Source organism: Struthio camelus, chromosome 2 (genome assembly GCF_040807025.1).
Source record: "Struthio camelus isolate bStrCam1 chromosome 2, bStrCam1.hap1, whole genome shotgun sequence".
Lineage (NCBI taxonomy): Eukaryota > Metazoa > Chordata > Aves > Struthioniformes > Struthionidae > Struthio > Struthio camelus.
The window spans coordinates 36,733,205-36,748,693 of record NC_090943.1 but is presented as its reverse complement, the minus strand read 5'-3'; the positions used below and the strand labels follow the sequence as shown (position 1 = coordinate 36,748,693).

The 15,489-nt window shown below is 37.8% G+C and overlaps 1 protein-coding gene across 1 annotated transcript in view; it reads right to left on the bottom strand.

The window, feature by feature from the left end:
* Positions 1-15,489, bottom strand: part of DNAH11 (dynein axonemal heavy chain 11) — a 143,479-nt gene that overhangs the window by 93,799 nt on the left and 34,191 nt on the right. The window contains 15 exon segments of the mRNA XM_068932635.1: positions 2,155-2,293; positions 5,888-6,004; positions 6,983-7,125; positions 7,239-7,395; positions 8,207-8,256; positions 8,258-8,304; positions 8,307-8,367; positions 9,485-9,490; positions 9,700-9,763; positions 9,765-9,814; positions 12,003-12,236; positions 13,284-13,354; positions 13,357-13,416; positions 13,419-13,431; positions 14,981-15,108. Coding sequence (XP_068788736.1) covers positions 2,155-2,293; positions 5,888-6,004; positions 6,983-7,125; positions 7,239-7,395; positions 8,207-8,256; positions 8,258-8,304; positions 8,307-8,367; positions 9,485-9,490; positions 9,700-9,763; positions 9,765-9,814; positions 12,003-12,236; positions 13,284-13,354; positions 13,357-13,416; positions 13,419-13,431; positions 14,981-15,108 — 1,340 coding nt within the window.

The following is a 15,489-nucleotide window of genomic DNA, read 5'->3' as shown; positions in this document are numbered from 1 at the left end:
TTACTTTTCCATCACAAGGGTAGGTTGTGGGGAAGGAATTATCAAGAGGAGACCTCAATCAGCAAAGACTAAGTTTTCCTGGGGAGATGGCCTTTCTAGTTATTCTCAGCACCAACACCCACATCTTGCATTTAAGTAAATCCTCCTACCTCTTCTACAATGCTTTCAAGTCTTTGTATTCAGCACAACTATGTCTCCATGATTAATCAAGGCAAGCAAAAAAAATTGCTGCCAAACTTCTACTAATTTGACCTGATGTTAGCAATACCTTTCTGTTCCCAAATGAGAAGTTTGGGTAGATTAGCAGCATCTTTGGAAATCAGCTTTATCACTAAAGCTAAAGAGCGACAGGTAGTATTCAACCTAGAGGAAAAACCTAGAAAAATCTGAGAATGGAAGGACATAGATGAAGCCTATATCCTCCCCTAAGTCCTTATAATGGGAAGGCAGATATCTGATGTAGAAGGTGCAACTATTTCTTTTTCATCACACAAATGCTTTTCAATCCCTTTTCCTCCTTTTTCCAGGGCTATGTAACATTGACCTCTTTCACTCTCCTAAATACTACAGAAGTAGAAAGAGAACGAGTCTGAAGTATTTGGGAGCACATTTGGGAACATGCAGATAGTTCGAATAACAGCACCTTATATGATTGAAGGGAATACCCTTTACTGAATTTAGTGTTATGCTAGTTTAAGTAATAGCTAATTTTACAATGGCTCAAAGTGTTTACCGTGAACTTGTGGCTCTCTAAGGCTATGCCTACACTTCACCTAAAGGTGTTCTTGCAGTTCACACAGAGATCTCAGATGGTTATTTCTGGTACAACTAACAGTGAGACCATGGCAACATAGAGCTCAGTGCAAGCTGCAAAAGCCACTGAAAAAGTAGCTGGGTAGATATTTGGATGATCACCTTCTCTGAGCTCTGTGTGGCTGCAGCCAAAGGCTACAGAGCCACCATCTATTCATATTAGCATAAATCACACCAGTCACGGTGGTCTACAGTTTCCTTAATGGACACACTACCTCTCTCTCGATTTCAAAAATCTGCCTGCGCTTGCAGCTGCCCTGCTGTCAGTACCCAAGCTAGCTACCAGTATGTATGTGAACATAAACTGTAGTCTTTGACTTCAACACAAATACAGCCCAATTTGTATTATTAAGTAAAAGGGGGGGGGGAACAACTGCTAGCAGAATCACAATGTAATGATACATAGTTCTTAAGAACCTAGATGTCACTACCATGGAAGATAACTATGAATCAAGTATACAAAATACACTATATAGATAAGAAAAAATAAAAAGCAACTTACAACTTCCAGACACTTCATCATCAGCAAGGAAAACAACTTTTCTTTCTGAAATACCAAAGATGCTGAGTATCAGCAATGAAAATGATTCTCCACGTTTTACAAAATAATATACCTAGGCAAACAAGTTAAACACGGAGCTGGTTATGAAAGCAGAAAGTTTATGAATATCCTAGGTTTTAGAAGCTTTCTTTAGATTTAGGTTAAGATTTTTGCAAATTCTTGTTTGGTCTGCTGGCTAGTGGGTTGTTTAAAAGGAAGCTATGCATCTTTACAGTAGTCTACCTACAGGGAAGAAATGATACATCTTCTCAGCCTTAAAAAGTATAGTTTTTAAAGATAATATTTTGAATATGGATTCTTCCTAGTAGAATAATTGACTTATTCAGCAATGATATATTTCCATTTTTCAAACTAAGCTGTACTATATCTACTGGGTAATGTTTATATAAACATTCATCCAAATGGAACACATTATTTATGATTCGTAATAACTCCTACCGAGCTTTAAGGTTTTTCTTCTCTCTAACAAATAGCATTATTTCTAAGATAGATACCATGCAACACCACAATTTAGTTTGGCCATCCCAGGTACTAAGTAGTGTTGTAGAATTGTTTATTGCAAAATTAATGCGTTGAAGTGTCCCAAGATCAGAGAAAAGGGCACTTTCTTCTGAACTCATGCATGATGACATAATGAGTGTGGACTTAAGGTGTCTTAAAAATAAAAAATAAGACTATTTATATAAAAAAATTATTATACGATGTCCAGCTGTACAATTTCCAAGTGAATACATGTTAATTACCGTGTATCAAGACCAAGAGCCCCAAAAGACCCTCACCTGCTTAGAAACCAGATCCCTCCAGAGAGTATACAAGGTAATAAACTTCCTGGCTAACAAGTGCGTATCAGTAAACCCTTCAGCAACCAATGTAACTTCACAGATCAGTTCAATGTCAGGGACAACCATGGTACAGTCTCTAAGGAAGAAAACAAACCCCATAATCCAAATACACAGATTAGTATTTAAGCATGGTAAGAACAAGTCACTTAAATCAAGTGACTGATGTATGCAAACATTTTTAAAATAGAGCTCAAGAGAGTTACAATTAAGAGTGTCAGTCAAAGCTAACAAGGACCTTACTTCAAAGTAAAAACAGCTAATTAGGCTCTGTTGATTGTCAGTATTCAGTAACATTGGTGTATAGAAAGGAGGCAGCTGAGAAGTGCAGGGCTAGCAAGACAGGTACTACAGAAACTTAGTGCAGACACAGTCTGTAGAGGTGTCATTTGCCATGAATGACTGAAAGACATTGCCAGCAGCTGTACAAGGTCTGGAAGTGCAACACCCTGCCATTGCTAAAATAGCCATCATTTTTATTTGCCATTTTTAAAAGGATGTTAATTTTTGGAGGATTTTAATACTCTTTATTTTTTTCCTTTGGAGGTCTAATTTGTTTGTTTTTACATTCAGCTTTCAGTTCAAACTTTTAAAACAAAAACATAGTCATTTTAATGATATAAATGAGAAAAATGCTCAACAAGAAGTAGTACAAGGAGATAATGCAAGGACTTAAGTTCCTCATTAAATCACTATTTAAATTATGTAATAGCAGAGAAGAGATCTTGGATTTTGTCTTCAGGTCAGTTATAAATACGGTTCTCGTGGAGCACTTTTCTTACTACCGGCAAATGCAAAGATTTCTTTTGTTCCCACTCACATCAGAGCTTGACAAAATTTAGACTAGTGTTTTAGTCCATCAGTTCATCTCTGACAGGAGTCAATAACATATAATCTAGAAAAAGAGTAAGCAACCCTCTATAAAAGAATTTGAAGTAAACTATTCCGTAAAAAACTTTCTTCATATGCCCAAACATACGCTATATGCTGCCATATGCATTATAGTCCATCACAAAAAAATGATACGCTCTTCTGCCTACTACAACCCATACCCTACTGGCAACCAGAATAATTGCTTGCATGAGAAATAATATTATGCTAGTAGTATTTAATATATCCTCTCCCTCCTGAGATTTTATTAGTAACTATATGAGGAGTTAATGCGTTACCAGTTTCTCCCCACCTTTCCTGTGCCTTGTACAACAGGTAAGAGCTATTACAGACATCAACTACTGAGCTGAATTCCTGAGTCTCATATGCAGCAGATCATGCTTTAATTCCAAAGGCTTTCATTTTATGCGACAGCCAAGAGGTAAAGATAACACTCTAGCTCTCTGCAGCAAATTTCAAATTTCTCTGCTGAAATTTCAAAAAACCCTAACAAAAACAAAGAAAACCTTAACAAAAAGCATCACAAAATGAAGCAATAATTCCATTATTTAACAGTCTATATGCTTGAGTGAAATGATTGCTAATTAATATTATTTCATACTCCCTACTCTTTTTTTCTCCCCAGAGGGGAAAAAAACTGCAGACATTTTCCATCCTCTGGTAGTCTACTGTTAGAAGAAACATCTAGTAGCAATAGAGACTGATCCCTCCTGGTCTCCTGTCAAATACTGCAGCCAGCCGATCTGAGGAAGAAGACTGTCCAAAGGTCGAAAGGAGGCAGCTACACCACACAGACACACAGCGCGAGGGTGGCTGGTGTCCTCACAACTCTGTACTCTCTTGAGTGAGGCTCTGAAGCCAGGGGCTGCCCAAACATCATTTCCTTCATACAACACAATCCTGCTTTTGCCTGGAAGAGTTCTCAGGTGGTAATTAATGAGAAGGCTTTATTAAAGCATCAGGGTAGGTTGTCAAACATTAGAGAAAAGTGAGGGGAAGAAGGGATACATCTTCCACTGTCTCCCTCCAACACTGCCAAGATCCAACTAATTATAACTGGTCTTAATCTGAGTGCCCTAGCAAAGCTACATGCCAGCTGAGTCCTTCAGAAATCCAGTTACAGCTACGTCCGTGTTGCTGCTCCTGGCACAGGTGTGGAAGGATCCAGTGATTCCCCCAAGATTTCAGACACCGTCTTTAACTAAAGATCATTTGGATCAGGAAGACTTCTCCCCAGCAAAGGAATAAAGAACATTGCCAAAATAAGCACCCTGTTGTTTGGAATAGTGCTTTCCTGACTGCTTTGCCCCATCATGTGTGGGGTAAAGGCAGAACTAATGGAAACCTTCAGCACTCTTTGCAGAGAGTTTTACATGAATTAAAATCCTAATGTTCTTCTTGTAAAGAGCACTTGTGGCACTTACTGCTTGCCACAAGTGATTGTATTTTAGGCTCAAAGAACAAGAGAGCTAATAGCTACTGCTGCCCAGCCCTGCCATCTGAGGCAGGGTGTCTGATTGCCAAGAGGATGAGGTGTGCCTGAGCAAACGGCTTTCTAATTTAAAAGACTTGTGTCTTTCCGCAGTGAAAACGTGAAGGAGTGTGGTGTTAGAAATTCCTTGGCTAAAGCAGAAATAAGAAAAATACCAAAACCTTGCTTTTTAAAAAAATCCTTATGGAAGAAAGTAGTGTTTTGTTTCAGTTTGCTCACAGAAGCAAAACCATGAGGCCGAATTCTGCCATAAACTTCTATCCTAGAATTCAGCCAGAGGGATTTACTGCTCAGAAAAGCACATCCCTGTACTTTTACTCCCAGATTTGTACTCCCAAGTCTGTACTTCTGCTTCCCCAGACAGCCTGACAATGCCCTGCAGCTTGCCCCATTGAACCTCAGTATGTTGAGAAATAAAATCACAGAATCATTTTTTCTCAAGTCAGTGGAAACCAGCAAAAACTGTTACTGCAAGAGTAAAGAATTCAGATGACATTTTTAAAGCAGTCTCTGCATCTTTTAAGTCAACGAACATTACCAAATAGTTCTAAGTGCAGCTCCAACTGGAATAAATGGGCACCATTTTACTGCCCATCAGGCAGCAGCAGCTTCCTATGGAGGTTAATTTACTCTCGGAACATGATTTTGATATGAACTTTTTGAGTGCAGCATGCAAAATACAGTCAGACTTTGCACTTTTTAAATTCAGAACTTTGTTCCTTGAAAGACTGGTGTTAAGATGCAAAGCATAAATATGTACTTTAAGAAAAAGATAGTGGGCTGTCCTACAGTGTCCAAAAGCACCTGAAGTTATTTGCAGTGCATTATATTTTTCACAGCTTCTCATCAATCACATATCCAATAACTTATTAGATAAGAGTAGGGCTTCATTTTCAATTGAGAGTTATGAAATAGCCATGCATGCCTACGCCTATGAAATAATGTGACAGCTTCACGCTTAAATAGATGGTTAATTTACTAGGTTAACCTAGCTGTGAGGATTCCTATCTATTCCAGTCACAAGATAATCAATATTCTTGCACATGCATAGACACATTCCATGTATTCACAGGTACCTTTACAAATTATATGTAGACACAAAGAAAACAAAAGCAAGATATACATTTAATTCTCTTGTCATTATATTGTATAGGCAGAAACAACATGAATACTGAATCTTTTCATAGAAACTCTGAAGCAAACACAAATTGCCCTTTACTGTGAACCAAGGCTAGTGGCATTAGGTGACAGGTGTGCTGTACTCAAAACACTAACCTATCGTCTACTCACCCGAAAAGCGCTTTGAGATTTTCAGGTAGTTCTGTCCAACCTGCATATCCTGGGTTCGCAGTAGTAAATATTCCAGCTGTTGATTTCAATGTACTGTTTTCACCAAGGAATAAAAATCTGTCTTAACAATAATAAGATTATACATACTTATGAAAATGCTACAGTGAGGTTAGATGTAAGCAACTGCATAATATAAAGCCAGTCATCTTGGGCCAGATTACAAAGGTCCATCTGGCCTTGGACCCCATCTCCCACAGCGGCACGAATCAATTCCTAGGAAAGCTTATGAGGGCTCAGCAAACATATAGTGCCATTTCACTGGTAGGCATCAGCTTCTGGTGAACCGTGGCTCCACTAGTCAACACTGAATTTGGAAGGAAAGAATTGGACGGTTAGGGCAAAGAGCGTGTGGTTGAAGTACGTGTGTCACAGGAATCAACTTTTAAATATGTAGAATAAACGCAAAGAACAGGAGACAGAGAACATAAAATTCTGATGGTTGCTTGTCTGAGGCAAATATAATGGTGATAGGTCAGTTCCTCACTTGGTACAGAACAAAGATTCCTAGACAACACAGCTGCCATCATTGAAGGTGAAATGAAGTGTGGAGCACAACTCCATAAATTCTGCTGAGCCAACCAATACAACAGCGCTGGGACTGATAGGGATGAGGTGGGCTTGAAGAGGGCAGGAGACAGTATCAGGTAAAGGGAGCAGAGGAAAGAGAACATGGTACAGTGGAAACGCAAAGCCTATCTCGGAAACACTGGGAAACCCTGGATCCCTACCCCACCCTCCCGCCCCAAGACTTCTTGCAAAAATGAACCCCACCAATGTTCTAACCCATACGATGCAATCATTTCACAGAGGGTGACTTCAACAGCAAAGCTTTAACTGGGTTTCTATAGGGCCATGAACGTATCCACACTTATTGTTATGTTTGAAGAGAAAGTTACTTCAATTTAGGTATACACAGGAATTTTAATGCTACCCCTCCGCTCCCTCACTGATTTATACAGGATTTCAAAAGAATTTTGGAAGAAGATTTTTATTGGTCTGTGAAGGACGATAAAGAAGCAGTGCTAAAATACTCGCTTCTTTTTCTTGTTTCTACTCATATCGTGCACAGTCTTTACTTGCACTGCCACCACTGACACAACTTCTGAGATGCGACTGAATTCATCAAAGCATCCCCAAGCTCCTATGTGGACCAAACCTTTATAGATATTCCTTACAGACTAAAACCAAAAGTGAAATATTTCAATTTTTCTCCTGAAAGCAAAGATTTCCAACAGACTTTATACGAAAAAAAACACAAACAGTTTCTATACTTTTTAACTGAACATCACACCTTGTAATCTGTCTGCTCAGAACAGCTGAAAACGTATCCCATCACACAAAGGGCATGGCCCAGATCTTTGGTGATTTCCATTTTACCTGTGCCAGCTGGTCCTCCAGGAGCACCACTCATTGTTAGGTGAAGAGATTGGGTTAGAATAATATAACACCTTAACATCACAAAAATTGCTAGCATTGCAAGGAACATTATAATGTCAGGGTTTTTTTTGTAAAAAAAGAAAAACCTTATGTTTCGTGGGTGATTTATTTTGAATCCACTTTCTCATTATATTTTAATGAACTAAGCAGTAAACATACATCTTTCACTCATATAAAATTATGATGTGGCCCTACTCAGAAAATGTCTATTTTAGATATGAAAACCATCCACATCAACACTTTTCATTTTTTTAAGGAGTTAAATATCCCATCGGTGGTCACACAGGACATGGAACACAAAACTCTCGTTGCTGCTTTGCCTAATTCAAAAGCTTCAGCCTCAGAACTCTCCCTCCCAACTGAGAGCCATAAACACTGAGCCAGCAACGACTGCTGGATGCATCTCTCCATCCTGGAGCCAAAACATTTCCAGAAAAAGCTTCATTGCAAGTGGTATGAAAAAAGTACTGGCATAGACTTTTACATAAAAGAAATTCTGAAAAACTCTCAGTTAACCTTGGTACAGATCCACTCATATTCTTCAGATTAGACAGTGACTATCCAAGCTAAGTAAATGTAAGAAATATTTCATTTCAGTTAATTTACAAATAAATGGGCATTAAGATCATACCATTACTCAGGTACGCACATCTACATGCACAGCTATGCTCAAAAGATACTGTATTTGTCTCAAAAACAGATTTAAGAAAACTTTATAAAATATACTTGATGTATGAAAGAACAATGAACTTCTAAAAAACATTTGACTTTGTATTTGCTAAAACAGATCAAGCAGACATTGTTATCAGTAACAGGCATTACTTGTCAGTCAAAGGTGTAATAACTAGTCGAGGGGTATTTCTCAAGTACTCCATAAAAGTACTGGAACTGAACATCGCAAATGCTGGCAAAACAGTATTCTGGGCTTTATCCCATCTGTGGCGTAGCTGTGACAACCAAGCAAAAGCTTGGGAATTGGTGACCTAAAAGGACATTGCAGAGCCATTATGCCACGTAGGAGCTATTCATACGAAACGAGACGCATCATAATGCTTCAACTGTTATCAGTAGCTCTCATACCTCACTCCTAGCCATTTATGAATAATAACTACTACAATCAATCATAAAGGATTTGATTCATATCTAGGCATTGTGCATTATATAGAAGCAAATGTAATATAAGACCTTTTTAATAGAGCTGTTACTGCAGAACTCATTGTGACTTACTGAGCCAATACCTCTCCTTACAAACAATACAGTCTTTGCAGGTGAGCAGACATCACTTTTGCCAGAATAAGTTTCGTTTTACTTCTCAAGCCTTGTTTCTCATGATCCGAAAGCCACCTTAGAAACCCATTTTATTTCATTTCCCCGCTCCCAAATCCATGCATTTTTAATGCTTTCTTTTAAATAGTAGCCACTGGAGCATCAGAAGGTGTAAGCTGTAACACTAGTCTACGTTATGTGACTAGGCCACGAGAACACTACTCGAACTTCTATGCATCATACCTCATTTTAAATATCATTTGCAATAAATCCTAAGTAAATAGCGTCTCTCATCCTGTAATGAAACTTGCTAAAGAAACACTGGAGGGAGTCATCATGCCTCCATGTTTAGAAGGAAGAGTATTCTAAAGAAATCAGAGGCCCAGGAGGTCAGAAGGAAAATGAGAATTCTTTCCCATTTCAATCCCCGTCCAGTGGAAGTTTTGGTGTACTCAAAGCAGTGATGTGTCTGACACCTTAGTTTAGCTGAACAAAGTTATAGAGAGAGCGCGCACTTTGGTTTATATAAACACTTGTTAATGAAATGCACTTATACAGATTCAGCATAGAAGAGTGCCTTGCACCAGAGATAAGCATATATGCCTCTAAGGGGAGAATAAAACACACTATGAACAATTGGAGATGGAATAATTAAAGATAGACTAATTAAAGACATTTAAAAAAAACCCCTCAGAATGCCCAAGAATATCCTCTGCTCAGTTTTGTGATCTGAAATTTAAAGGAATCATCTTGCTGTTCACAGAGAACCTGCTAAAAGTTTGAAGGATTCCCAGAAGTGGGATAAAAGATGACACCTGACTCTCTCTTTCAAACTAATTTCTGATTTGGACAGAAGTGACCCACAAGAGTGCAGGCATGGCAAAAAAGTTTGAGAACATGGCTCTGATGCGGGCTGTCCTCATGACTATAACTATTCCACCTCTGCTTTTCCACACACAGATCCAGGCCCAAGTTTAGCTCAAGTAATATTAATTCTTTTTGAAACCCCTAAAATTGCATGTGTAAAATACAGTAGATCCAAAGCCCACCTTCTGAGCAACAAGACTTGCTACCACTTGAACATCCATAGTGCAAATACTCATGATCTTCTGTCACACCTTGTTCTCCAAGCAACAGGGCAATAAGAGCATTTAGTTGTGCGACCTAAAAAGATTTAAATAATCCTCTTAGAACACAGGAATTCCACTACCATTTAGCACCGTTGCTGAAAGTTTCTAGTTGCTACTAGAAATCAGTTCTGCCTACATAATGAATTATCACACAAACTAGCTCCTATGTGCAATTTACTAATATTAATCCTGAGAAGCCATAATAAATCCTGCTCAAATTCTATGCTTGAACCATCACCAAAACAACGATAATCCAGAGAAGGACTACAAATACTGAAGATGATCAAGTAGGTAGGGGAGGAAGAACGGGATTAAAATTTTTGATAAGGAGATTTCCATGAAGTTGAATTGTAAATTTTGTGGTTACCATCTGCATATGCATCAGACTGAAAAAATTGGTGTCCTAATTGCTTGAGAACATTTGTTGTACAAAGCGTTTGAAAATACACCTTAGATGAGTTCAGTGACTTCAAAAACAGGTAAGGCAATTAAGGTAAGGGTTGCAAAATGTGATATGAATTATTATGCTTGGAGTTGAGACAGTAGAGATATCTTATGGAACTTTTTTAGGTTGCATAATAATAGAAAAGAAAAATGCACATAGCTACTGCATGTAATTCTAAGGAGGCAAATATAATCCTAACAGAAAGGTATTCTATTGGGTAGCTAGTGTGAGATAGAACTACGCCTTTAGGTTTTAAAATCAGCTAAAAAATGCATAGGTGAATTAAAGACACCTCAAATACTACCCTTTCTATATTATTTTTATTATTCAATACACATACGGGCTTACTGGTGCTGTTTTTACGGAGATGGAACTTAAGGCCCAGAGCGTATTACTGCACACAAACAAGTTACCTGAGAATCACAGTCCAACTCCTAATTGATTTTTAAAATGCTTAAAAAAATAAAACCAGCAAGTAATTTCATTGAGCTTCTTATGCCTCCGTATCATATCATCATGGATGTAAAGGATATTTCAATAGCAAAATTCTGAATGGAGTTGTCTAACATCCCAGAATATTTCTGGCACCTTCCTTTAAACAAATCAAAGCTCCACTTCTTTGTGATGACAGTGGGCTGTCATATGCACTTTTCTTGCCTAGTTGACTGTAGCAGAACCAGCAGAGCCAGTCCAAAAGTCCCCAGTACAGATTGTCCAGTCAGGAAGCGGTCACAACACGAACCAGTAGTGAGCTGTACTTGCTAAAGGACCATAAAAATATAGCCTTATTGGAACAGATAAATCCTAATTATGGTCCAGTGTCTGTCTTTCACAGAAGCCAGCAGAAGATAATTTTAAAAAGGAACATAAAAAACAAGTCAAGAACATGGATATCTTCAAAGGCTACATCACAGACGCACCAGCCAAGATCTCCTAAACTAAAAAACAAACAAACAAAAAATTTAACTAGACCATCATATTTAATAGCCATTGACTGAACTATTCTTCAGGAATTTGGCTAAATATTTTTCTTCATCTTCTTCATAGTTCTGTCATTCTGTAGCAAAAAGTTCCATAGTTTAAACTATGGAACTTTTTGCTACAGAGTATTTCTCTTGCTTAAAGTCTGCTACCTGGCAGTTTCAGGTAGTGCCCACTACCTCTTGTGTTATAAGAAACAGCAGAAAAAGATTAATCTTTATCACCCTTCTCTATAACTGGAATGATTTTAGATACCTCTAGCATATCTCTCCCTCCTTAATGGTCTCTTTCCTATTGGTAGATTTTCTAGGTTAGAAGGAAAAGAATGCTCCCACCAGAACAACAACGTTTAATAAGAAGGATGAAGAAAAAAATCAAGCAATAGAAGATACCTCCTTTAAAAGTGGGACTAAAACAAATCATATTAAAAGTAAACTGTCTCATTTGACACAAAACAGATCCAACAGTTTTGGCTTCCTTACACAAATGTACAGGTTTAATTTTTGCATATGCACAGCTTGCATACCCTGGCTTGGCCCCGATAAGGTTGTCCTTTTACAACATATATTGTTCTACCTGTCATCTCTGTTCAGAATAGCCCCACAGAAAATCCAGTAATTAAGATGTGACACAAAGGCCCACAACAGGACAGAAATGGAAGCAAAAAGCATTTTTTTTTTTCCAGAAGATGTCAACAGCAGTGAACTTACTACAGGACTAAAATTATTTAATATGCCACTCATATCTTTCTATGAGACCATTTTCAGTGAATTAAACAAAAAGATGACATCCATACCTGTTTCTTGTTGTGATCCTTCAGGGCTGATTCCAAACCCTCTTCCAGCCTACTGAATGCCATTTCTACATCTGAAACCCACCAGATTTGTGAACTAGTAAGTGCAACTTGGGCTGAGGAGTCAAAAACCCACTGTTCTCTCTGCTTTCCTTCATAAGTCAATTTTGCCTCCATAATGTAGGGACGCACAGCTTTGCGTACAGTTTCTTCAAGTTGTTGCAGCCAAGCCTCTACCTTTGGAAGAAAAAAACCCAAGCATACATAAACACTGCATTTTATACTAATAATATCGGAAGCTCATCTCTCATTAATCTTTATGAATGATTTTTTTTTAAAATCAACATCTTTTACATTAACTGATTTTTTTTTCTGCCCACACTGCTTTTTCAGTAGGATTTAATTCTGAGAAGCCCTTCCCAATTACTGAGATACCAGACATCATTTGTTTTACATATCCAATTGAGTTAAACAGATATATTGTCTTAAATCCCCAAATATTGAAGTTTTAAGTTTTTGTATTCTGCAAACACAAAGTAAACACAAACAATACAGTCTCTTTCATGTCTCAAATGTAGCTGTATGTTGGAGAAAACATCTCTAAGAGGCAAGCTGCGTATATTTGCCAATTCAGTCTGAGGCCTCCCTGCTGAGACAATCAATCATTAGAACCACACGCAACGCTGATTTTATGCGATGTGAACACTCATCCATTGAGCAGTGTTCTGAGAACAATAAGTTATTGTCCCAGAAGCTGCTGATCTGTTCTTTCTGACCTACCACTGCCCAGTTAGCACGCATACTGGCTGGCCAATTAGCAAACATGAGCCTCGAAACAGCTGAAATCCTGTTCAACTGATAGGGAACATGGAAGAGAGCTGGAGGTCTGGAGAAGTGTGTTAAAGGATAGAGAAGGAGGGGATCTGAAAACGTCAGGGAAGATGAAACAAAAGAACAGAAGACGAGAAGAAGTGTAAGAAATGTAATATTTAAACATTGGCTTCATCAGTTCCATTACTTTCAGTGGAAGCTTTTTCGATGGCTCCTAAACACTTGCTTAACTCTCTCTAAACATTTATGTACAAGGGACAGCTAGACAATTTATTATTAGTTTATTAGGCAGTTAAAATATTTTAAAATTTGTAAAAAATATTTTAACTTTTTAAAAATGTTTAAATTTCCATTTTAAAAAGTGACATTTCATGCCAATATTAATTTCCTATTTAATCTACATAGCAAAGAGGTGAACAATCCATGAAAAAAACTTCACATAACTCAACATACCTGATCATCGCATTCACATTCTTCCTGGAATGGAAGATATCCCTTTCCTCTGCCATACATGCCATGTGTAAATTTGTAAATTCTTCTTTATTTTCTTGAAATTTAAGATCAGCAACGTTGCCCAAAAGTCGGTAAGATGATGGGTCACCTGCACCCCAAAATACAAGAGATTTAAAGACATTTTTTATCTCAGTCTTGCTGCTGTCCAACTACCTTTACGCATAGTTTTTAGGAACTAATTGGATAATATGAATACTTTACACTAACATTACAACCGCATTTCTGATTCTAATGCTTTCAGCACATAGTACTTTGATTGATCTTAGTGAATAAAATGCACTGAATGAAAGGTAACTAACACTTCGTTCTCAATTTTTAAATACAATGAAAAAGTTAAAAAACAGTTTTTCCGTAGCATTAGAACACTTATGCCATTCAAACAAAATAAGACTATTTTTGATCTCCCATGTGGCACAGACTGACACAGCAATGCTATCTGAGTTTCTGTTACGAGATTACTACACAAGAGGCTTTTATGGAAAAAGCTTGAAGAAGATGCTCGCAAAGCAAGTAGTGAACAGAGTTAATTACGCTATTGTCAGTGGTCAGAAGAGTCTGAAGGATGAAGATAGATCACTATAAAACTGAGAAGTCTCCAGATTGTTATTATTTATGGCAAGTGCTTATTTCACAAAGGTTTGTCAATTCAGGCCTAAATGCCTTTTGTAACAATACACCTCTCCAAAGACCATGGAGCTGGAAGATCGCTGTCGACACAGGAGCATGTAGTATTCCTGACAAGCAGAGCTGGAGAGTTACTTGCCTGCTCTTCTTTAATATGGCAGTGAGCAATAAATGGATAAAACAAGTCACTTAACCTCAACTGATTGAAAGACACTGTGAGAATCTACGATTATGTTTTATAAGGCTTAGTGTTCAAGTCTCACACAAGTCCTTCATCCTCTGGGAAAGTATCAGTTCTTCTGTCAAATCCCTTCTAAATAAGCTTTGCCTGAGACGCATCAATAATTTCTAGTACTCAGAGAATTAATGGCCATAGCTGGATAGTCACTGAGGCCAGGAGTATCATCTGGTTCGTAGATAACATAGTATAAAGCTTTTGAAATACATCAAAGCGCCGGTGTTTTAATACAAATGGGTCTCAAACTGCCACAAAACCTGGTAGATGATTGTTTAAGGGAGGAAAACAGAAGGACGGATACAAAAACATTTTTAGTACAATGGCCAGCAGCTCAGTCAGTAACAACCTAGAACAGACCATAGATCTTTCGGTGCTACATATCATCCCTATGCGTAGCATGCCTGAGATTTGATCAGTCTGGACCAAAAGCAGAATAGATTTGATGATCTCATTGGTCTTTCAGTTTCTAACTCCTGCAAACCTACAATCCAAACAAGTACAAATCTCACGCGTCTACATTTCCAGCAAGAGGCAGCACAGAATTTCCAATACTTTTCCCATAACGATGCTTTCATCTCTCCTTGTTGAAGATGATGTAGCTCTCCCAGTTGGGGGAAAACGTTTAGTACCTTATGTACAACACACATATTTCTAAAATTAAATTAACAGCTAAAAACAAAGGTGTAGATTTATGATACTACCACCTCACATGGTTATCTGGAAATATGCCCTCCTATAGACAAACTGAAGTAAAAAAATATGCAAGGAAGTTTACCTTTTTAGGCTGTCTTCCTTTTGAAAGAATGTCTAGCAAATCAGCTGAAGGAACAAAATAGAAGTAAGGAAAAGCTACGTGCTTGGTTTCTAAATATTCAGCCAGAACTTTTCCACAAAGAAAAAGTCATAGAAGGAGACAGAAATTTTAATGATATATGCATTTAATCATTCTAAAACCAAAAACTCCATCCCATTAAGGATGAAATCAAACCAAACAGTAAAACAGAACAATATGATCCACTTTTAACATAAAATAACAACTTTAGACACAGTTCAGTTGTAAGGAACAGAGAAGGCGGCAACATTTGCACATTTCCTTTCCAGAAACACTCACTGACATAGAACACGCTCTTTTTACTCAATTCAGTCCAAGAAATCTAAGAGAATGGAATGCTACCAGAAAAGTCTCTGAAAATATAAGTCTGGTGAAGTGGAAATTCCCCTTCAATCATCCAAAGAGTCCAGCTTTAGAAAGTAATTTCTTACTTGACAGGACAGTTATCTTCG